The sequence below is a fragment of the Biomphalaria glabrata genome, chromosome 14 (genome assembly GCF_947242115.1).
Source record: "Biomphalaria glabrata chromosome 14, xgBioGlab47.1, whole genome shotgun sequence".
NCBI lineage: Eukaryota > Metazoa > Mollusca > Gastropoda > Planorbidae > Biomphalaria > Biomphalaria glabrata.
The window spans coordinates 11,115,363-11,141,163 of NC_074724.1; the positions used below are offsets into that span (position 1 = coordinate 11,115,363).

Here is a 25,801-nt window from a genome sequence, read left to right on the forward strand (position 1 = left end):
ACTGGCTGTATTTGCGTCAACCGGACCGGGTCAATCCATGGTGGATGCTCAGAAGGCCGGAACAACGATAGTTGCGCAGTGTAAGACGGGGCCTGTTGGTGCTTATTTCGCCCGGTTCCGGCCCAATTTTGATGCCCGATGCCGACACTGTAGAGAGTCAGTGGAAAGAGTGGCGCACATGTTGCAAGAGTGTCCGCAGCTCCGAGAGCTGCGGGGGAATGGGTCTACAGTTTCACTTGACCTGTATGGGAGCTATGAGGCACTACTACGAACAGCAGAGTTCCTCGCCCAGATATGCACATGGTCATATGTAAAAATGTACAAGTGGCCTATTGCCCAAAGCACAGGTGGGGGCTATGTTCATCCAGAGCCACTTTATGTATGAATCTACATTTAGCCTTATAGCATAATGTCATAACAAAGTGGTTTTTTTTACTCACAACAGAGTCAAAAATAGAATAATCATGAGTATATTTGTTTGTTTGTTGTTTTTTTATTTCTCTCAATGAAAGAAGGGTGAAGTGACAGTCTTAGGTTGACAGAAAAAGTTCATTTTGGACTATTGCCCCAGATCCCTAAGATAGTACAGTGGAAACTAAATTGTAGTTCATAACCCAAAAGAACCCAATACCAAGATAAATATACAAAATAAAGTATTTATTCCATTTTTCTCAAATAGACCAAATCATGTATCCACTAACTTCTTGATCTGCACCTTTCAATTATCATCTCAAACCAAAATGGCCCATTCCAAAAAGGTTGCTCCAAACCTTTGCATACCTGCGTGTGAAAGTATTTATCATCGTAGTAGAATGTGATTTGAAACAAAATATAAAATTTGTTTTCCAAAGAAATGAGAGAGATTTCCTCTTCTGTCAGAATACCACATGTATTAAATATCCATCTAATTGAAAAAATATGAAAAGTGACACAAAAATAAACAAATATATTTGATTTTCAAAATGTAAATAAATTTAATTTCTTTTAACAAAATGTAATTTGTTTTTAAATAATAATTTCATTCAAAGTGCAGTATCCTCATTTGTAATGAGTTTTTTTAAAAGCAATGAGATCCTCTATCAGTAACAAGAAATATAGAAAACAAACATGATATTGTGGACATCTGTATACTTGCTCAAATGTAAACTTTCAGATATCAGAAAGATCAATTTGGTAAGTACTCAAACCTCCTGCATGAGAGGAATAGAAAACATCAGATACAGTAATGGTATTAACAATTCAAAGTTAGTACACTACACACAAACAAGAAGTAAGCCTTTCTTTGACTACTGATTTGACTACTGATTTATAATGATCACCACCACTTATCAAACTATGATTCTTTATACACTTCACAAAGCCATTTTAACTTTGGGTTGAGATAAATGCTATTAAAAATTTTAAATGCATAAATGAGAAAAAATCTCAGCAGAAAATATTGTCAAATAAATGTCAATTAAAAATAAACATCATAGTTGGATACATAGCATTTATCCAATTTCACAAGCATTCCAATACAACTGGATAAAATACTGTAAACACATTTACTTAGCATTCCAATACAACTGGATAAAATGCAGTAAATATTTAAAAAAATGCATGATATAGTCTTTACAGTAAACATTAATAGCTAGCATGACTTATGCAGACATATTCATATAAAGTCCTGGATACATGTTAATTACATTTGTATATATAACACAAATTTCCAAGCATTTACAGTAAAATAGCATCAAAGTGAATTTAATGTAAACTTAGAAAACATTTGTAAGGATATCAAATTTATGGATATATATAACAGACTGACAGAGCCTGTAATTTCTTTGCCTGCTAGGGCCATGGCTAATAATAGGTCTCTCTTTCTATAAATCCTCCAGGAGATCTTCGCAGTAAAAGCCGCCTCCCTTCATCGAGAAAGAAGATTAAGATACCATAGGGCAGAGCACACAGCCACCAGGTAAACCTGAGGAGTGGGAACATGTTCATGTCAATATAACAAACATTGTTTACATGTAAACGCAAATTAAATACAAAATGTTCAGAACAATTCGCAATTCTGTGTGTCTTAAGCAGTGCAGTTAAAGTGATACTGCATTGAAGGAATATAAATATTTCTCACACACAAATATGTTTTAAAAAAGCTTTTATAAAGCTTACAAAAAAAAAGTTTGTTGATGTATACCATCATTACAGAAAAAAAGGAAAATGCAATCAGACATATAAAGAAATATTTCAGAAAGTATAGTATTACTGGAGGAAAAAGAAGTGAAGGATATTTTTTAGAGTAAAGTACCCCCCTTTCAGACATAGCAAACTATAATACAGATGATGCAAAAGGTCATCTGTTTCTATGGCCAACAGTTAACCAGGGTGTCATGTGGCCAGCACAATACCATCTGCCACGGTACCCTCTGTCTTTTTTATGAGGATATTGTTTAATTATCTAGACTTAGACTATATTGATTAATTGCAATATTATTATCTTCAGAGACAGTGCATGTATGACTTGTAACTATTTTGAACCAGTGCAGATGAGAAGGTAGAGATGACTTGTGTGACTGACTGTGTTAAGATCTAGTGCCTCTTCAAGAACTAGTAACTGTTGATATTGTTGTACAAATAGACCAAAGAGATTTCTTGGAAGGTGTCTGATTGAAGCTATTAAGTCTTGTTAAAGTATACTTTTTGATTTTTAAATTATTTTTTTTCAATAACAATGCTATGTTATATGTCACAAATTTTAATTTTATTTCTTTCATTGGTATATATTTAAATACAACAATTTAATGTTATGTACATATCTGAGGCTTTGGTTTGTTATTGCTGTAGTTAATTTGTATGTGTCTGAGACCTATTCTTAAAAAGTGTTTACCTTAGAGGCTGCATGTGAAGACCTTCATTCAGACCTGGACAGTAACACAAAAATGCTGCAAGTGCAGTCTCAAAAAACAAGCCAAATGTCAAGTAATGATTCCTGAAAATATTTTTTAAAAGACACCATTAATTGTTTTATATTTTGTGCTTTAAATTTCAAATCCTATTTTTTTTTTGAGTATATCATTCTAGTAGAGGTAGATAAGTTAGGATAATAATAATGGCAACGTCTTTAATTCTGAAGATGGGTGCAGTGTTTCACATGACTATGCAAATCCAGTTGTGACCTGCATATTTTTCCACACCTGATGCAGACAAAGTTATGACACTAAGTTATGATACTGGACAGAAAATAAGTAACATTTTTCCCTTCAGGGTATAATCATTATTGTTATAGAAGAATTCTTGTGAGCTTTTAATATTTGTGACTCATTAGCTAACAGAATTGACTAGAGTGTTAGACATATTGAAATGCATCAAAGCCTATGGTAACAACATTCTGGATGGTCTTGGGTAGGCCTACTTAGGACTACAAGAGTCTGTGTCTACACTGTGCAATGTGGACTAGATATGTACTTTATTATTGAGTCTTGTAGATAACAGACTTTAAACAAAAGAAGATGAGATGAGCTGTAAGTTAACTTGTGCCTTATTACCACAGCACTCCCATGTGATGTCTGGCCAGCTCAGCACTCCCATGTGATGTGTGGCCAGCTCAGCACTCCCATGTGATGTCTGGCCAGCTCAGCACTCCCATGTGATGTGTGGCCAGCTCAATGAATAATGGCCCGTTAATCTTTTCAACAAAAATTAGGCCAACATCAAAAGTCAAGTTGAATTAAGTAATTTATTTCAGAGCAAACCATGGGTTTGATTCTACGCACTTCAAACTCAATAAAACTTCTTCAAGAGAGAGAATCAACACCAATACCAAGTTAACTGATACATAAAAAGTGTAATGATTAAAAAATATGTTGGATGATTATTGAGAAGAACAATAGCAATATTGTGATGAATAATAAAAATAAAGGCATAGACATTGGTTATCAGCTAAAGTATATAGTCTGACTTTACAAGCAAAATTGTTGCAGTAAACATTTAATTTAAGACAACACAAATGTAGGTAATATTAAATATCTGAACCAAGAAGTTTGTTAATCAATGTTTTAAAGGTAAATAAAACAGTACAAAGGATGTGCAGATTAAACTGTCTGCTTTTTTAAAGCAAATTTGTTAACTTTTGAAGAGCATAAAATATCTAGATCAAATTCTATGGTTATATGGAGGTACATTCCAGGTCTCATAATGAAACCACTCATGTAAAACTCTGTAAGGGGAGACAGATAGGCTAACTGGGATAGAAACATCTCCTCCAAAGGGCTCCCACAGCATGTTCCATGTTCTAGCAAAGAAGCATGGATGAAAGAAAAGTTTCACAAACCATGTAACTGTTCTTGACAGTGATTTAGTGATTTCTCTCTCAATGTTAGTGATGGTATAGTATATCTCTCAATGTTAGTGATAGTATAGTATATATCTCTCAATGTTAGTGATGATATAGTATATCTCTCAATGTTAGTAATGGTATAGTATATCTCTCAATGTTAGGGATGGTATAGTATATCTCAATGTTAGTGATGGTATAGTATATATCTCTCAATGTTAGTGATGATATAGTATATCTCTCAATGTTAGTGATGGTATAGTATATCTCTCAATGTTAGTGATGGTATAGTATATCTCTCAATGTTAGTGATGTATAGTATATCTTTCAATGTTAGCAAGCTTCTGCTTGCACAGGGAACAAATCCTCGGCAGGACCCAATAAATAAATGTCTCTAATCTTTGACCTTTGTACTGTTTCATGACCAAAGATTTAACTTTATAAAATCTTACTTCATTCCATGTTGTATAATGGACAGCCGCCTTGTTTTACGGATGATCAGGTCAAACCACTGGACTACAACAATGGAGACAAAAAATGCAGAGTAACAAGTGTACTCTAGTTTCTTGCGTTGGGCAAATGTCTATAAAAAGTAACCAGGATAAACAATGTATTGTGGAACAAATTAATAACTTACAACAAAAATTTTGTCTTGCCAACTATTTAGCTTTCATTTTTTCAATCACACAATCTTTCAGTTAAAACACAACAGTAATAATAAAGCAATATGTCTCGAGTTTATAGATAGAGAAATCTGTTAGACATAAAGCATTGTCTCTCTATTGTCTGTATCAGCTCTCACAAAAACATTGCTATTTCTGGTGTGGAAGAATATGAATATACAAACTTAATTTAAAATATTCAAATGTTTTTGAAGTCTTATTTATATTATAAAATACAGACACTGCTCGAAAAAGAAGATTATTAGATAACTTAATTAAAGTAAAAGTTAAATCTGTAAAGTTCCCCTTTCAGACCTTGCGATCTATAGGGCAGATGATGTAAGTTCATCTATTTCTTTGGCCAATGGTTAAGGAGCAGGGTGTCATGTGGCCAGCACAACGACCAACCACCTTTACTTTCCCCAAGCTAAAGTAAGGTACCCATTAGAGCTTTATTGGACTCAGAGGTGCCCTGAAAATTCAGAAATTCAAAGCCCTGGTCTTTACCGAGATTTGAACCCAGGACCCCAGGTTTGGAAGCCAAGTGCTTAACCACTCAGCCACCGCACCCCCCAAATGATGAATTACTTTTAGTATATAATGTATGTTTAAAATTACATTTGTTCAAATGTACATATAAACAGTTAATGAATACTTGGAAACAATTAATATTGGCGGTAGGTGACCACCAAAGAAACCAGTATGAGGCCAGAATAACCATAAAGAGGCCTATGCCCAAAATGAGGCATAATCCTACCCCACTTCCCCCAAAAAAAAAGGTTTGAATACAAACCCATTCTTGTCCATAGGAATCTTGAAGGTTATTGATGCCAGGGGAGTCCCACTCAACCCTCAAGCCAACCAGGCGATCCATCAGAAACCCTTGTTCAGCCATGACTACAAAGTAAGTGAAAAAGCCAGCACAAGCCTCTATCATCCCTATCTGTCCATAGGAAACACTGATAAGTCTGAGAAGAGATAATAAAAGAGAAATATAAATCTGGTACACTGTGTACACTAGTAGAAACAATGGGGCAAATAATATTATGTTCAACTCTCTCAGTGGTTGTCATGGCCTGGTTCTTGTTATAGGCGTGATGACGCGAATGTCTCTGTGTGTTGTAGATACCTCTTCTGGTACTACTATAATGTTCTTCTTAACCAAATGCTTTCTCACACGCACTAGATTTGCAGGTGCGTGAGAACACTGACATACTGAATGCTCCGACCTCAACATTTAGAATCATTAATAGACATGCTGGTAGCAGACATGGTTTTATTCACATAATAATAAAGCCCAAAAGATATTGGCGACTTCAGCCATTACAAATTATACATCCAAAGAAATAACTTGATAATAATCACTTTCTACTTATACTTTTTACTCGAGGAGATAGCAACGCTCCTCTCTCTACAAGAGTCCAAGATCAACTGAGGTGTCCACCTCGTGGTCAGTCCCCAACAAGGAAAAATTTTGTGCTAACTGCACGGAATAGTTCAGTGACTACTAGTCACCAAATATTACAGGGGTTCTAAAACTGGTATAAGACAGTGGTCACATAGATAATCTAAAATAATTTCAATTTAATACAAATGTTACATGTAATCATTTTGTCCATTAGTCATTCCATGCAATGTAAACATTTTGTCAATATGTCAACCATGCACTGTTAACACTATTTCAACAATGAGACAACTGTAGCAAAAGCTGATTTTTTTGGTAATCGAAGAAAAATAATGTGAAGCTTCTTCATGAAGGCAGACATATATAATTGACGTGCTTGATTGAATGATGCTTGATTAAATGATGAACAATAATTTTTCTAGGATGATGGCTTTAAGCTGTCTAATCATGAGGTATGAACTAAACTACAAACTTAATCTAAATTTCTAAAGGAATGTCAAACTAACAACACAAAACAATTTTTCTTAAATGCATACATATTTTGTTAAAATTTAAAAACATAGTATAATTAGTTTAAAGACTTTTCTATCTGTCAACCATATTGTTTGTTTGGGTTACATGTTTAGGGTATTACTTCAGAGTTGAAGATTATTACATGCTAGCCCAAACCTCCCACAGGACAGCAGGGGATGGTGGCAGCAGCCATTAGATGACTGTCCAGAGCACATAAAATAAAACCAGGCAGCCGTCCAGGACTAACAATGTTCCTGTATTTTTAACAATAATGAAGAGACAAGCAAGTACGTACCTGTCGTTTACCAGCCTGTCTTTCTTAGGGTCACGAGGATACCTCTTCATAATGTCTAATTCAGCTTGTTCATATGCCAGTGAGATGGCAGGCACCATGTCAGTTCCAAGGTCAATAAACAAGATGGTGATGGTGCCAAGAGGAAGGGGAATGTCCGCAAGGAGGAATATCAGGAAAGGAGAAATTTCGGGAATGTTTGAGGTCAGAGTGTAGGCGATGGACTTCTTTAAGTTGTCAAAGATGAGACGTCCTTCCTCAACACCAGTAACAATTGATGCAAAGTTATCATCCAAGAGGATCATGTCAGCAGCCTGCTTACTGACGTCGCTGCCAGTAATACCCATGGCAATACCTGTAGAGAAATGTTCAATGCGTTTAAGGCATTTTAATACTTAAAAATCTAATATAATAATAATAATTATTGTACAATGTTTCATTAGCATTATTTGGTCCATAATAACACTTTAAAATTTATAATATTAAAAAAAAACACAGCTCTTTTTCCAACATTAAAAATGCCAATCAAAACATTATATGTAAATAAAATGCAAAAGAAAAGAAATTTTTTTTTTCTTCTCTATAAAACTTCTTAAGTAATATAAAACTAAACTTTTAAAATTTAATTTTTATTATTTACACTCAAAACCAAATGGTCTTTGGTTCGAATGACAAAATAGAATATGATGTAAAAAAAAAATCAAACAGCATCCTCATCAGCAGTGATTAGGTTTTACATTACAACAAATTAAATTATCAGACTCTCAAGAATACTGGGCAATGTTTGAATAAGTGAAAGGTTGTGAAAGAATTTAATGATCTCACTTTAAAATTTCAAATGTGTAATGTAAGTAAAGACAGTAGGATTTAAGATGCCTCTTTCTCCAACTAATTTAATTAATTGTAGGCCAGAGAAAAAGGTAACTATCTTCACCAACATTATCATGTAAACTTTTATGACATTCACTCTCTCCATCTATAATTAGCACATACCAATATCAGCTTTCTTAAGGGCAGGAGAATCATTAACGCCATCACCCGTTACAGCCACAATCTGTCCTTGTCTCTGACATCCCTCTACGATGATCAACTTCTGCTGAGGTGATGTACGAGCAAAGACTATCTCAGAATGTGTAGACAAAACTTTATCAATCTGAGCTGGAGTCATGTCTTTCAACTCTCCACCATGAATAACTGCAGCTTTGGCCTCCCTTCAGAAAATTTTTTTTTATCATTTTTTTAGGCTTATATCAAATCAAAGATTAACTAAGATAAAAAATTCTTGTAAAAAAGTAAATGAAAAGAATATTATCAATATCAATAGTCAAATTTGGATTTAGTAATATCTCAGTGAGATATGTTGCCAAACCAGGACAGTAATAATAACACTGATTTTAAATAATGTGTACTAGTCGACCAGCGGCGTAGCATACGCTGCTATTTTGCAGGGCTGGCATTAGGTGACCACAGTGGGCTCTGCACTTATGCGACTGCAGTGGGCCCCGCACTTTCATAGGACCCACGCTAATTCTAAGTGTACAAATTATTAAATTAAACCATTGTTTAACTTATAACAGATTTCCCACAGCCTCCTGTCAATTAACCAGGAGCTCCTGGAAATCTCCTGAAATTGCAAATTATACGAAAAGTCCTGGAAATATCCAGAAATTATTAAAATCTTTAGAAAACTCTATCAATCTCCTGAAATATATAAACAAAAATTGACATTTTGGGGTGTCATTCAATATGGAAAATGCCAATCCTATGCATGATAAATAAATAAAAAAACGCATTATCCCATAATTTTAGAATCTGGTTAAAGAAGCTTCTCGCACCTCAAACTAATGAAAAATTACTTTAGTTTAACAATTATTGTAGATAGATTGAAACATTTGGTAATTCTTGCTATTGAGCATGATCTATGTAGGAAATAGAATTTTTATGATATACTGTATGACTTTGCTACACGCAAGGCTCATAAAGTAGTTCTGTACATAGTAAAGAATGAATAAAAAGCAAAGACAAATTTATTTTCTAATACAAACTTTTAAATTTCACTTATTATCCATGGCGTAACTCTAGTTCATCCAACTTGCAGAAATAAGAGAGTAATCTTTCCTTTACTTCTTCTTCTTTTCCAAACTCTTGAGTGAAGAAGAGAATTATTATATAATGTGTATAGCTCTCCTGGGTGAGTTTGATATAAAAATTGACTAACCTTGGATCTACCTCTTCCACAGGTATCCCTCTCTCAGCTGCTATGTCTTCCACTGTCTTACTGTCCACAGAGATTATACCAACACCTATAGCAATAGCCTTTGCAGTGATGGGATGATCACCAGTCACCATAATGACCTAAGCAGTAACAACACAAGGATATTTTAGAGTACAGGGAAACATTGATAATTCATGGTGTGTATACAATACAAGCAACTGATCATATGTTTTGTTTTGGCTTAAATATAGAAGCCATTCCTCCAGAAATGAAAACCATCACGCTCTGGATCATACCTCTGGCAGAAAGGAAGGGGATGACAGTGGGTAGGGTTTGAACTCAAGACAATCAGATAACAGTTCAAAGTTCATACTACATGACCAGGCAGTCAATGTTTCTAAACCTATCTTACAAAATATGTAAACTTAATTCACCTTTATCAAAAATGCTTTAATTCCTAGAACTCAAGTATGAAATGTTTTGTAATTTATACAATCAATGCACTTAAATGTGCAATTTTTTAATTTATTTGCATTTGATATACAATTAATGTATAGTTACATATAAATGGAGCGTGGAGGCTGATGGTAAAGTGCTTAGCCTCCAAACCTAGGAGTCTTTAGTTCATATCCCAGTAAAGCTGGGTTTTGAATACAGGATTTTATGGAGTCCCTTGGGTATACCCAGCGCTAACGGCTACTTCACATTAATTGGAGAAAGTTATGATGGTTAGTTATTGTGCTAGCCACAAAACACCCTACTAAATTGTCTGACAGAAATGGATGACCTTTGTAATATCTGTTCTATAGATTGTAAAATTTGAAAGATCTACTTTACATTTTTTAACAAATAAATACATATATTTCATTGCTGTTATCTCAAACTTTAAATGATATAGCATATCTAAATATGAGAAAGTTTAATTATCAAAAGCTACTTAAACTTCCATGTAGGGATTGCAGACAGTATTTATAGGCTACAGACTCACCTTAATACCAGCACTCCTACATTTGGCCACAGCACCAGGGACAGCTGATCTGGGTGGGTCAATCATGGACATCAAGCCAACAAAGCGAAGGCCAGAGACAGGAAAATTTTGAGTCTCTGCATCAAACTGAAAACCAAGTGGGAACTGGGAAGCAGGCAATATGTAGTCACAAAGACCTGTACAAATATTTCAAAGAGATACTAAATTAAGACATTACAACCTATAGACTAATGTCATTACTAGTTCAATCAATAAGTACTCAGTCATTTCCAAGGAAAATGTCAAGAACTGGGTAAAATAGTTCTGGTATATATTGGACAGGGGGCAAGGTGGCTAAGTGGTTAAGCACTTGGCTTCTAAAACTGGGGTCCTGGGTTCAAATCTCAGTGAAGACTGGGATTTTAAATTTTTTGATTTTTAGGGCACCCCTGAGTCCACCCAACTTTAATGGGTACCTGACTTTAGTTGGGGAAAGTAAAGGTGGTTGGTCATTGTGCTGGCCACATGACACCCTGCTCATTAACTGTTGGCAATAGAAACAGATGACCTTAACATCATTTGCTCCATAGATCGCAAGGTCTGAAAGGGAAACTTTTCTACTTATATATTGGACTAACTTTTTTTTTGAAATAAAATTAACAATTTTTATTTTATTTATATAGCACTTTCAACAAAATTGTAATTTCCTGATGTCCCTGTTGATTTAAAGCAAATTGTTCACTGATAAGTCAGCTTGGCACTTGCCTTTGCATACCAGATTGACAACAAATATTCACAATGACAAAGTCAAAGGTCAGTGATAGCCACAAAGCTGTAATGTGATTAAAATTGTTGTTTGGTGAGTTTTTGTCTTTGAATAAATTACAAAATATTTCTTTTACTAATGTTTGGGATGTGTGACTAAGTGCCAAATACTGCTTGGCTGCTTATCAGTGAAGGTGAGTTCAAATTCTGACTCGAACTGAGTACTGTTTGCTAAATGTCTAAAGGCAGCACACACACCTTCCCCTATAGGTCCACAAAAGATATGGGACAGATCACAATGAGAATGAAAGAAGCACTATATAGGCCTAAAAGTAATTCAACCAAAAAAAAAAAGGATTAATTATCAACTATAAAAGTTGTCTACAAGTGTATCACTTCTTGATCTCTTTTTTACATTAATTGTTACATGTAGTTTTCAACTTTGCAAGTAAAACTGATTTAGATGTGTTCACATAAGGACAAAAAAATACCAATGTATCAGTGTTTCATTACTTACTTATGATTTTTGTTCAATATTAAAAATCATCTAAATTGGATACTTTTTTTTTCAATCAAGCAAAAAACATTACAGAAAAAAACAAACTATAAAACTTTCAGAAAAAGACTTGTTCTTTTATCTTTATTTTTGTTGTCATCACTGAAAGATTGCCTACATTTTCATTAAAATTTTCTTCATCTTTGTATAAATAGTCATTATTATGGTGGTTTAGAAATTTAAAAAATCCTTTTCTTTATTAGTTTTTATATCGCTATCATAACATGTATTAAACAATGTGAAATTCTACTGACCTAAGACTCTCTCTCCAAGACTACCCAGCTGTAAGTAAGCACTGTTAAAAGCCACTTTGTACTTCTCAGACAAAGGTTCTTCATTTCCATTCATCAAGATGGTAGAGCAACACTCAAGAATTCTTTCTGGTGCCCCCTTCATCACCAGTAAATAATGAGAGCTTCTACCTGGTTCTGTGTTCTCATGAATAGACACCTACACAAAAATTATTGTCTTTCAAGAAATTTCGTTTTTTACTAACAAAAATTAATTCCATTAAATATATACGCATAAGCAGTCTGAAAATTTTCTAACCCAACAATGAAACATACTTTTTTTTCTCTAAAATTAAATTTTATTTCTCTATTTTGCTTCTAATTGTACTTCTTTTAGACCTAAGACCTTCTGCCAGCAATGCTCTCAACTCTCCAACCACCCCAAGCATTACAAATAGTACGTAAACTAAATGTTGCTCCTTTAAATGATAAAGCCACCACTTTTGTAAGCAACTATTTTTCAGAAAAAAAAAGGCTAAATGCTATTAGCCACCACCTCAAAGTTGGTTCCATATAGATATCCTATTTTGATATTATGTGTGGAATTCATAGATCTAACACTTTTAACCTTGAGCTAAGTTACTTGTTAGCAGTGAGTTAAGAGACAGTCAGTATGTGGTGTTATTTTTGTTGTTGTATATTTATTAAATGTATTATCTGTGTCTGCTACGTCAAGAGTTATTTCCTTATTTAGGAGAGATGTATGAACGTATAAGCATGCTAGTATCCATCTTGACAATGCCTACATGTAATATTACAATATGAACAATATGTCACCAAACGACCATCCAAAATAACCTGGTGACACTATTAAGTAAATAACATATATAAAAAAGAACTTTTTGTGAAGAACTGTAATTTGAAACAGAATTTAAATAAAAAGTTTGGCTTCATTAAAAATTTATATTTAGCAATAAAGTATTCTTTTAAAGTGACAAGGTAGCTTACCTGAAATTTGTTGGTTGAGTTGAATGGAATTTCAATAACTTTCTTATGTTGCTCACGATATTCCATCACATTGCCAACTGTCATTTCAACACATTTCAACAGAGCTGATTCTGAAGCATCACCATTACATTCCCTGTGTTGTATTAGCACAAATTCATTTCTATAGTAATGTTCTAATTTCTAAACATCAAAGCAAATCATAACAGTAACCATTGACTACCTTCTCAGAACTGGCAGCTTCTCCTGACCAGGTTTGAACTCTGCACGACTACACAGCATGGCAATTCTAGACAAGCACTTCCAGGTCACATCATCACTTGAAATAACACCACCTGCAAGCAAGAGTAACTTTGATTTGAACTATTAATAATAAATTAAATCATCAAAAAATAGGTTTAAATATCTACAAACTGTATGCCAATTTTAGTAAAATATAAAACAGATAGCTCTAATTTTCTTTGGCAGTATTCTAAAAGCTCATGAGAACCTTATAAGACTATTGAACATATCACATTCTGAGCCAATACCTACTACTTAAGTTAGCATTATTAAAAGAATTTTTAAAAAAATTGTATAATTTTTTGTAAAACAATCTACCTTCACTATTTGCTTTTTTTTTTATTCAAAGACTCACAAAGGAGAATGATAAGTAGAAAAAAAAACTTAAATGCTCAAGAAGTCCTCAGTGTATATTATTTCAGTTTCTCAAACAGTTGAATTTCTGCCTTTAACTTAAAAAGCAAAAATAGTTTTAACTAATTTCAAAGTGACAGGCAGTAGCTTTACTTTATAACCCTAGTTAAAAACTCAACAGAATATAAATCTACCCATTAAAAAAAAAATTACTGGATTCATCTTCCCTAGTATCAGCTTCAATGATGCGTCCATCAAGCCACATATGAGCTACTGTCATTCTGTTCTGAGTCAGAGTTCCAGTCTTATCAGAGCAAATGGTCGAAGTGGATCCCAGTGTTTCCACAGCTTCCAGATTCTTGACCAAACAATTTTTCTTGGCCATACGTTTGGCAGTCAGTGTTAAGCACACCTATTCCAATAAAAAAAAACACTTTTTTTTCAATCAAGAGGTTATTTTATAAAAAATAGTAGAGCAGCATCACCAATTTTGAAATATGTACAGATTGCTCATTAGCAATTCATCTGTTTCTAGCTTCAACTTTTGGAGTTTTGGAACCCAATTTAAAGGTTATTGTAGCATGGTTATATGGACCATAAAATATTGATGTACAATGAACATTATTGTACTTTAATAAAAGAATTCCCCTTAATTAGGAAATTTTGGAATATAAATAAAGCAGATATGAGAGTTGATAAATTTGAAAAAAAGACAGAGCAGACATGTTATTTGTCATTGTTAGTGAAATACATATTCTCTTTAGTAAAGGATTATTACTGTTGTTAATTGATCTAATAAAGATGTAGAGGACATTTTCAGTAACATATTTTGAATTGTAATAAAGCATTTATGCAGGACTGTGTTATTGATTCATTGTTATGTATACAAAGTTGGACCCTTTTTATCTAAAGCCTTCTAGATATAAAAATACCAAAGTCTCAAATGAAAACTTGTGAAAAACAAGAAATTTAAGGCAGAAGCAATAAAAATCTCATAACATTATTTTGAAATGAAATTAAAAAAAAAACATTTGATACAGAGTATTTGATAAGAGTTACAACAAAAGGGTAGATGAAAGTTGAAGAACAGTGTTAATAAAATTTACTTTTCTTTTCTCTGTGAACCAAGAATATTTTAGCGTTGAGTAACTAATACAACGACATCCTTATAAGCAACTTCCTTTAGAAGTCATATGTATTAATATTATAAGTATATTGTAATATTTATTTCAGTGATAATGAGTATATTGTAATATTTATGCTAGTGACAACACAAAACCAACTATTTTTTACACTGTCCCAGAAATATGTCAGTTACTCATTACAGCTAGATAAACATGATAAAATCATCAATAAAAAGCCAACAAGACTAAGTTAACTCATACTCTTTAAACGCACTTTTAATAGTTAAATTCTTTGATATTTTTATCATATTGGATTATTCATCTAAATCGTAAAGATGAGAGAATTTTGTTTTTTCAATAACAACAAATCTTACAGTGACTGTGACAAGAAGTCCCTCTGGCACATTGGCTACGATGATGCCTATCAGAAAGATGACTGCGTCCAGCCAAAAGTAACCAAAGAAAAAGGCAATTATGAAGAAGAGGACACCCAAGAAAACAGCAACAGCCGTGATGATGTGTATGAAGTGAGACAGCTCTTTGGCAATGGGTGTCTCTCCTACTTCCAGACCTGAAGCTAAATTGGCAATGCGACCCATGACTGAGTTGTCGCCAACTCGAATGACCACACCTACAGCAGTACCTGAGGATTGAGTTCAAAAGTTCTAGAACAATTTCAATGGAATAGTATCACAGACAACAAAAACCCATCTATGAATTACATTGAAGTAATTAAGCAAAAAGCAGTTAAAGCTACAAGTATAACATTATACATTCAAAAAGATCTTGTTTCAACATGGCCTCACAATGACTAATTTTCATTTTGCTACATTCTTATATTCATTGATGTTTTACATTTTATATATTATAAATAAATTATAAATAAAGTCAGAAAAAGGATATTTTAGAATAAATCTAAATAAACAAAAAAAAAATAACCACTATGTTTTGATAGTTCTAATCAGTAAAAATCTGAAAACTATTACCCTCCACAGCATTTGTAGAAAAAAAAGCAATGTTTTTAGTTTCTAATGGATTATCATGTGTGCATTCTGTTGACCTGGACTGTGGTTCTGATTCTCCAGTGAGTGAAGAGTTATCTACCTACATGGAACAAAATGTCAAAAACGGAAAAGTTTAGGTAATATTAAAATAATAATAATAAAGCCTGTCGAGTCCGAAGATTATTGAGGAATGCAGTATTTTCCATGGCTGCTCAGCCTCAGCTGTGACCTACATATTTTACCACATCCAGGGCAAGCAATATTAAAAATAGGTTAATCTGATGCATTTTCTACAGCTTTAACATATCTTGTTATTATCATTACTGGCTGCCAAAAACTGTTAAGCTTTGGAAAAAGAGCATAACAGCAAAAAAATCTTCTCAAGAAGAAAAATTATCTTGTATGTAAACAAGTAAAATTGCAAGATATGATGTGTGTGATACAGATGTATCTGGAATATTAGTTGCATTTAAGCAAGATATAAAAGCATACATGGACGAGGCTGATCTCTTAGATAATCAAAGCATTTAACTCTGTAGCACAGGGATATTGTCTTTGTGTGTTCATTTAAATACAACTATTGGGATCACTACTAGGATTGTTCTTTGTGCGTACAGTACCTAACAGATAATATAATGCACATCTGTTTCTAATACCAGTGGGTTGATGATGATATAGGACAAAATACATAAATCATATAGGTTCTTACTGAGAATAATTTTAAACAAATTTATTCTTCCTTACCAATAATAAAATACCTAAAAAAAAATCAAATTTGACATAAATTCAAAGTAAAAATTCTGATAAACACCTTAGATGAATTTAAAAAAAAAACAACTACTCCTATCAAGAAACCTTTTTTGCATGCTTCAAAGCTCCAATTAAGATCAAATGACTAACAAACACATTTTCACTTAATGCTGAGGATATCACTCATTAAGAATATACCCTAATAAGAACCTTGTTAATAAAAAGTCTAGATGTGAATTGGGGCCATTATCTAGATTACTATTGGATAGGATTTTATCCAGCAGACTGGCATAGACAAGGAGCTCTTTACCCCAAGTCCTGTCTGAAGGTTCCACAATAACAGCAACCATATTATTAAGACACCAGAACTTTAAGCCCTTGTTCTTGTGTTGTATCTTGTGCTCTCTACAAACCCTCAACTTCCCATTTCTGCTGTGTCACATTAACTTTTCACTGCAAATTATGAATTATTTTGATTGTAACAATTGAGTTTTCCTAAACAAACAAGAATCTGCAGGGTGGTTAGAGTTACTAAAACTAACGTAACTTTTTATTTTATTATATAATTTAATATATTTGATTTTTTTATAAAAACAAACTAGGTTTTTGCCTGGAACACTAGCAAAGTTACTCACAGAGAGTAGCCCCGCACTGTAAGAGTTAACAAAAGAACCAATTTTTTTGTGCTGCTTTTTCAATTTTTACATTTCAAATGGGAATAATTTTTTTACCTATCTTTAAATTAAAAAAGGGAAAATAATATTCTGCACCAATAATTTGTTTATTCAAAGCTTACTTAAAATACTTACTTTAAATCCATGTGCAGAAATAATTCTAATATCTGCTGGGATACGATCTCCAAACTTGACTTCAACTAAATCCCCAACAACCAAATGTGCTGCCAAAACATTCATCTTTTCTCCACCTCTGATTGCCAAGGCACTCTAAAGATGTTTAAGAAAGAAAACATGATCATGGTGGATCAATGATGAAAAGTGATATTATCATCCTGAGCAACTTATCATAAATATCTTTTTTTGTAATGAAAATTTTTAATTACAAATACCCCTTAATAAAAATAGAGGTTTTATTCTCTAGAATAGCTTTTTTTTTTTTTTTTTTCTTGGGAAGTAAAGTAAATTACCCCTTTCAGACCTTTCAATTTATAGAGGCAAGTGATATTAAGGTCGATGGCCAACGGTTAACCAGGATGTCATGTGACCAGCACAATAAAAAACCAAACCCCTCTACTTTCCTCAACAGATGTCAGATACCCAATAGAATCGGGTGGACTCTGTGGCATCCTAAAAATTTCAAAATTCAAAATCCAAGTCTTCATTGAGGTTTTGAACCTGAGACTCTGAAAGCCAAGTGCTTGGCCACTCAGCCACCATACCACCCTTTCATGTGAAGACTGCATGTTAAATTTTTATTAAAAATTTCAAAAATTAGTTCCTTAAGATAGAATGATTCAATAGATCACCTGTGGCACCAAGTTTTTAAAAGAATCCATTATTCGTGAGCTCTTCCCTTCTTGGTAATATGAAAATACTCCAGAAATAATAACAACACCAGCCAATACTATACCAAGGTAAAGCTGAAATAAATAACAAATAATAGTTGTTATGTTGTGTAAAATAGTTGTTATGTTGTTTAAAATAGTTGTTATGTAAAAGGTTATGATAGTTACAAAGATAATGTTTATTGCATATAATTTCTTTTCATGCTTGCAACTATATGTATTAATTTTTTTGGTTCAATTTATGTTTTTGTGAAGATATTAGGGCTATATGACAATGGTAGTATGTAACAGTAATCAGTTTCGGAGCTTTTAGTTTATAGACGTTTTACTTATGTGACAGGTTTGAAAAAGCACAAGGTATCTGATAACACAATCTAAACTGGAACAGTTCTAATTGCTGTATTTCTTAGTGTATATTTCTTTTTATGATAAGCTGAAAAGTTGATAAAGATGTCAAATGGGGAGAAACACATTTATGCATAGGTAGGATTCAAACTAAATGACAGACAAAAGTGACCCAAAAAATTCTGGCTCCACAAAAGTTTATCCAATAAATCCAGTACAGTGTTAGTTATGAAAAGAAAAGAAATGTTTAAAATGGGGCAGGGGAGATGAGATAATGAGGTGAAGATTAGAAAGAGAGCATAAATTGTTTACAGATACAAGAAACTAAGGAGTGCTTAACCATGTTAACTCCCCTAGCATAACAGATGCTTTAATAAACCAGTGAAACAAATTATCTAGAGCCGTGTTTCCCAAAGTGGGGTACGCCAGGAGTACAGGAAGACTTTGGAGGGGGTACGTGTTGCACCTCATTAACTATGCTGATTTTTTTTAAATGCTCAGTTATTATGTTCTGCTAATAATTTAAAGCATGTGGTTGGGGGAGGGGGGTAACTCAAGCATTACAAAATTTTAAAAGGGGTACACAGGTTAAAAGTTTGGGAAAGCAAAGCTAAACAAAAAGTAAGTAAAGTTCCCCTTCAGATCTTCTGGTCTATAGGGCAGATGATGTAAAGTTCATCTGTTTCTATGGCCTACGGTTAATGAGAGTGTCATGTGGCCAGCACAAGGACCAACCGCCTTTACTTTTCCCCAACTAATGTCAGGTACCCAAGAAAGATGGGTGGACTCAGAGGCACCCGAAGATCCTGTAATAAAAAATCACAGTCTTCACCAGGATTCAATTCCTGGTCCCTGGTTTGGAAGCCAAGCGCTTTACCGCTCAGCCACCGCACCTCCTAAAGCAAAGCTAAGTAAAACAAAATCTTTTTAAAATATGTTTAACTTCTCATATGTACATTATCACCAGGAGGATTGTCTTGTTGTCCTGCCTGTATGGCATAAGCAATGAAACACAGTATACTGCCAATCCATAGCAAGAGAGCAAATCCTCCTAACATAGTCTTACAGAACTTGATCCATTCTGGGGTAGATTTGGGAGGAGTCAGTTGATTCATTCCATCTCTAGCAAGAATTTCTGCAGCCCTCTCTGGAGTGTGTCCCTACAGAGAAAGATTAAATTTGTCCTTTTTTTAACTTAAGCATTTTGGTAAATTAAATATTTAAATAAATTGAAACTGCCTTAGTAATAAATCTGATGCAAAATAAAATATGTAAACAGTCTGTATTAATCTTTTTTTCTTTTAAAATAGTAGACCCTGTTTTATTTATAAATAATGGGTGTTTCATTTTTACTTCTATGAAATGGAGCTACCATACAAAGGTACCCCTTTCAGACCTTGCGATTGATGGTGGTAGGTGATGTTAAGCTTGGGTGGACTCAGGGGTGTCCTAAAAATCTTGAAGCTCAATATCCCAATCTAGAATGGGATTTAAACTTGAAACCTCTTGGTTTAGAGGTCAAGCCCTTTACCACTCCACCACTAAGCACCTTTGGCTACTGTTAAAAACTTGTAATGCATTACAAACCTTTTTGTAGTTTCTAACTTCAAACTATTACAACAGATCACAAAGGCAGCTAAAGAGACTAATTTAATAATAACTTGAAACTATTACAACAGATAACAAAGGCAGCTAAAGAGACTAATTTAATAAGACTACTAACATTTACTGGATCTGAGCCAAGTCTTGCAAACAAAATGTCCAGGGGAATTTTATGCTCGTCCATTTCCAACTCACGTTTAAGCTCTCCCATTTCATCCTGCCCTTTTTTCTTCTTCTTTTTCTTCTCATGCTTAACTGGAGACGTGAAATCTTGAAGACTTTCTTCAACTGACCCAGTCTGAAAGGTTACGTATTGATGCAATTTAAAAAAAAAATAGATATAAATGTTTGAAATACAAATATAATGACTTAATTTAAGTTTAAAGAGTATTGCAATTTGTGAGTTTACTTCAGGGTTTCAAAGAATTTAAATGGTAATTACATTTATGATTTCACAAAAGACTGTAGTAGGGTTTTCAAATCAGTCAGATTCAGTTTCAGATCTTCATGACATTCATGGTCTAGATCTAGATCTATTTGTTTTAAGTTTAAGACTAGACAACCTAGATTTGGATTATGAAATCTGTTATCTACTAGATCTGGATTAGATTTATATACTAAGAGATCTAGATACACTAAAATTATAAACTTAGAACTAGATCTATATAAGATAATAAAATATAGAGAATATAGAGAGATCTAGAATCTAGATCTGAAGCCTATATTTATAAATATTTTTAATGATCGACCCCTATTTTTTTTTTTAAGTTTTTATTCTTCTAGTATCCTGAAGAGTTCAGATGTGTCTAGAATTCCTAGCCCTAGCTAGATCTTGTCCAAGTTTAGATCTAGTGATGTTATAAGATCTAAATGTAGACTCTTTAGTCTTATTTTCCCTTATTTTTTAATACTATATTTTTCTTCTTTTTTTTTAATTTACTCTAGACTACTAGATCTAATTTTTAAACTGTCAGGTAGAGTTGAGCCTTCGGCTCTTGGAACTCTAGGCCAGCAAAAGTGAACAAGAGCTCCCTTTCACCGGCCTGTATGAAAACAGTGTACACTGTTTTGTCTGGCGGGTGGGTCAGATCGGCAAGAGGCCGCGTATAGATCTACTAAGACCCCAGCAATTTTTATTTTCTATAGCCTACCAGGCTAACCATGCGGGACACGCCATTTATTATGTAACGGCCCCTTGAGGAACAGCGCCTGGATTGTGATAAGGTTGTGGGAGCTTTTTTTACAACTCCGCGCAGTGCAATGAGGATGCTCTCACACCCCCTTAGGCACCCCCACGGGAGTCTTGTTTTGCTACCCTTTAGCTTAATCGTTTCCTTTTACGATCGTTTCCACCCGGGCGCCACTATGAGTCAGGGTAGCATGCCCGGGTTTTAACTACACAAATCCTCATAGACAAATACAAAAACAAGGTAACAGACAGTTTGTGTGGAATCACAAACTGAAAATCGGCCCCCGAAGTGGTCCACCCAGGCAGGTAAAAAGGCAGGTTTCAATATTATCAGAATGAAAATATATCAAAGACAAATGACAGAAAATAATGGATAAAAAAGTTAACAGATCTCGTGTGGTGCCCCAAAGGATAGGTGAAAGTGAATGTGAAGTTAGATGTGAACCTGGCCTAACTGATGTCTTAAAGGGCCGATCTCTTATTCCTCATGAATAAAACATTTCCGTAAAAATAAAATAAAAATGTTTTTTTTTTCTTTGGTTAGGTGTCCTATAGTGACCATGGCACTGCAGTTCACGCGATAATGTGAAAAACTACTTATTATTGTTGTTTTAAATTATGCCTGACTTAGATGCATACTAAATAGATTTGATTTTTTCTCTTTAAAAAAATAATAAATATTTTTTTGTGTGTAAATATAGTATTTAGTATAACAGAACTTACATAACTTAACAATACAAATAAAAAAAAAATTCTGACAAAAAAATCTACAACCGTTTGCATAAATGTTTTTAAAAATATGGTAGATGGCAGTCTCCCCTAATAAAGAACCTCAAATGCCTGAGCTAGCCAGGAAAACCAGTGACTTGGCAGAATTTAAGTCATTGGTTAATATGCATGACTAAATGCATGACGCGTAGGACGTAATCATCTTTTTTTGAAGTAACGTCTGTATTATATAAGATAAGATATTAATAGTGAATAGTTGTAAAACTGATGTATTTTTATGAAAAAGCTGTTTGCATAAGTGATTTAAAAAATTAGATTTTTCGCTTTCAGAAAAAATGCAAAAAGAGCTCCTAAGGCGTTCAAAAAGTCTTCGTTCCTTTTTCAAAGTTTCTGTATAGGCCTATGTGATATAATATATTAAAATAAAGTTAAGTTCCCCTTTCAGACCTTGTGGTCTATAGGGCATATGATGTAAAGTTCATCTGTTTTTGTGCCCTACGGTTAACGAAATTGTCATGTGGCCAGCACAACGACCAACCGCCTTTACTTTTTCCCAACTAATGTAACCTACCCATTAGAGCTGGGTGGACTCAGGGGCGCTCAAAGATCCAAAATTTAAAAATCTCAGTCTTCACCAGGATTCGACCTGAGACCCACGGTTCGGAAGCCAAGCGCTTTACCGCTCAGCCAACGCGCCATCATATATAATATATAGGATGACTCCATTTGTTTCTTGTCACACTCAACTTTGCGAAAGGGGTTACCATCATATTATTTAACCCGGGCTCATGAGTACCGTGCTACGCTACTGCTCGACCCGGTTGACTTTACTTATTGTCTGCTAGATTATTTTATTTCTTTACACTTGGTAGGACTTCTCCTAGTCCTACAAATACTACAATCGATACAGTAGTTAGGTCTGAAAACGTCATTGTAATGGGTTTAAAATATCAATGAAAAGCTAATGTGGTGTAAATTATTAATATTATTAACATTATTTTCAAACATTATGCAATTTCTTCACAAATATACGCCATTTCTCCCTTTTTCGAAGGTGTCTGGAATGTCGCTGCCCACCACTTTGGTCTTGATCCCTTTTAAGTTGTAGGTGCTACATACGGTACACGCTATATTATGGTTCTTTTATTCTTTTTTCAATTTGTATTTGTACGTTGTCTGTTAGACGTAATTGGCTTACATTATCAATAATTATTGAATCTTTGTATTGTCAATCAAAAGTAGATTGGTGGATTAAAATGTACTGCCTTGTTTATATGATCTATCCCAGTATTCCCGAGTATAAGTCTCTAATTAACATTTAGGATTACATTAACGCGAGTACGCTGCCCTGCCACAACGCGGCTCTTGGATGGAAGTGTTTGCTAGAGGGAGCGATTAGGCTTTATGGGTAGTAAAACAAGACTCTTATGGGAGTGTCTAAGGGAGTGCGAGAGCATTCCTATTGCACAGTGTGGAGTGGTGACAGAGCTTCCTCGACCTGTCAAAATCCAGGCGTCGTTCCTCAAGGAACTGTTTCATCAATGCCGAGTCCTGCACGGCTTGGTAAACTATATAAAAATGGCTGGAGCTCCCGGTGTGCTCGGCCTTCGGCTACGTTTTCTAGTCCGTGCGTCCTTAGTGTCCAACTCTTTAGAAATCGCTTACAAGCCTAGAATTTTAAGAGCTTCGGCTAAGCTTTTTTTTGACAGTAAAACGGACTAGATTAGCACATTGACACCTAGACCGCGAATGTGGGTTATGAGAATCTTAGACGACCATTGCATCACATGTCACAGTCTGGAACTGGAACACTTTCAAAAACATGCACAAGAGCATGATATGACATCGCAAAAAAGGTTGAGAAAAACAGATGTCATGGCATTTGGACATAATCATGACATTGGGACGTACACACCTAGCATAATCTCGATAAAATCTTAAAAGCAACAGCTTCATTTGTACCAGGTCTGTAAATATAGGCCCTACCCTATAAACCTATTCATCTGTACAAGGACTGTAAATACCTTAACACCGATTCCTCAATGCCAGTACTGTATTATAAATACCTTATAAATATAAACCGTTTGCTTTGTTCCAGGCCTGTTAATACCTTATAAACCTTTTCTTCAATACCAGAACTGTAAATAAGTTATATACATTTTTCTAGATAACGAAAAACGGAAAAGAAACATATTGTCCACTTCCAGCCCAAACCCTCTTGCAAGGACTGAGTGAAATGACGACTTCAAGGTTCGAACTCTGAACCAACAAGACTGCTGTGTCCTACTTAAACGCATTTCGCACGACCACTCAGCCACCTGAATGGATAAGGCGCACAGAAAGCATATTTGGTGAACTTCTTCATTGTTTGTGGCATAAGGTATTCGATAATTAGCACCACTTAATATACTGAAGATTAGTGGGCTACATTTTAAAAAGTAGGAAGAGGAAGTAATTGAAATACTCTTACTTACCAGTTTTTCTATACTACTGATCATCATTTTCAATCCGTTGCAACAAATCCAAGCTTAGAAATTCAAGAATGTGTCTTAGTTTTGATCAGAAAACGAAGTAACACACACACACAAATGTACACAATGAATGCCTGTACGCCTATAGTTAAGGCTAAAATGGCGCTAGTTAGCCCTTAGGGTATAGGCCTATAGGGTAGTTTACGCGAATGTGTGATAAACTGTTTATATACACCTCCCTGGTTGGTGAAATTGTAGATAGCTTGCTCAATGAAAAGTCCGTAGTGAATGTTCATTAAAACTATTTTTCTTTCTTTTTTTTTTCAGTAAAAAATGTTTACACATCAGTTGTACATAGATCTACGTGATAGGTCTGCAGCAAAAGTATCTTGATCCACTATCATCCACTTGATAGTTTGGGCCGAAAAATAAGATGAAATCACAAACACCTCTCACAGTCGAAGATATGAATGCTTTCTACATATTGCATCTACCATTGTGTCTCATGATATTATCTATTGCGTCTTTACGCTGATCATGAAAGTATTATTAAGTGCGTTATCTAAGAAAATGCGTAAACCAAGGCATCCTTCTGGTAGAAACAGGGTTCTTTTATTTAACTCCAACCCATAACGTATGCCCCCCCCCCCAACAACACTTTTTTAAAATCCAATATTTGTGATGGTTGGTGTGCACCCACCCGCCACCTATTACCTTCCACGCTCTACCAAAAATAGACTTGTATTATAAGATACCAGGCCGTCGTTTTGTTATGTCTTGTGAATTCTAGTGGAAGACTGTAGCGTGGCGGAATGTAAAAGCGGTCGAGGCCCTTATTTCCAAACCCTGTACACATATCAAAAATTGTACAAAAAATATTGTATAATTGTACATACATTCTTATATTTACTTTATTCTCTGACCACGACCCAACCATCGTTAGTAGACGACCTCCACTAATCCCCTCAAGTTTTTTTTTTTATTACCAGTCGGGGGAAGGGGGTTAGGGTCACTATTTGATATACTTGTTTTCGTTTTCTCAGAGAAGGTCCAAGGTCGAGGGCACGACGATTCGCTCCATTTATTTTCTCGCAGAAAAGAAATAACAATTCGCACGAGGTGGTCAGAATATTCTTGGGGTGGGAAAAGGCAAATAAACAATTTAGGGAAGAGGGTTAGGGGTAAGGAAGAGTAGGGGGCTAGTTGTCACTAGTTTATGACCTGGGGGTCATGTGACTGAATACAGGAGAATAGCGACACGCTTTAATGGTCAGAAGAAAGAGGCAAACGTTTGCGATTCTCCGGGTGCGAACAAAGCATTTCCAACAACTTGATCATTGATGTGGTAAGGGCGAAGAGTTTCTGTCCAGGGCTTTTGCAAACTATGATTTAAGCCTCTCACTCAATAGACACAAAAATTATTTTGGTCCCCTGGCTACAAATCATTAAATAGAAACAATCTGATATAAATGTAAATTATGAGTGAGTGTAGTGTGAATGC

The 25,801-nt window shown here is 34.4% G+C and overlaps 1 protein-coding gene across 3 annotated transcripts; it reads right to left on the reverse strand.

Moving 5' to 3' along the window:
• Window positions 1-967: 967 nt before the first annotated feature.
• On the reverse strand, window positions 968-24,930 carry LOC106071100 (sodium/potassium-transporting ATPase subunit alpha-like). 3 transcript variants are annotated; one of them, XM_056010730.1, is made up of 19 exons: window positions 20,354-20,643; window positions 20,033-20,209; window positions 19,266-19,469; window positions 17,926-18,039; window positions 17,252-17,386; window positions 15,675-15,792; window positions 15,063-15,331; window positions 13,778-13,976; window positions 13,152-13,263; window positions 12,932-13,064; window positions 11,948-12,143; window positions 10,394-10,569; window positions 9,409-9,545; window positions 8,184-8,401; window positions 7,194-7,545; window positions 5,774-5,948; window positions 4,771-4,901; window positions 2,873-2,974; window positions 968-1,963 (listed from the first exon to the last, which is right to left on the reverse strand). In XM_056010730.1, exons 2-19 carry the CDS (start codon window positions 20,120-20,122, stop codon window positions 1,843-1,845), a joined length of 2,982 nt encoding a protein of 993 aa, XP_055866705.1. In that variant the 5' UTR covers window positions 20,123-20,209; window positions 20,354-20,643; the 3' UTR covers window positions 968-1,842. The 3 variants fall into 3 exon arrangements, with proteins under 3 accessions (XP_055866705.1, XP_055866706.1, XP_055866704.1); XM_056010729.1 differs by lacking the exon at window positions 20,354-20,643 and adding an exon at window positions 24,304-24,929 and having other exon boundaries at window positions 969-1,963; XM_056010731.1 differs by lacking the exons at window positions 15,063-15,331; window positions 15,675-15,792; window positions 20,354-20,643 and adding an exon at window positions 24,304-24,930.
• Window positions 24,931-25,801: the final 871 nt, after the last annotated feature.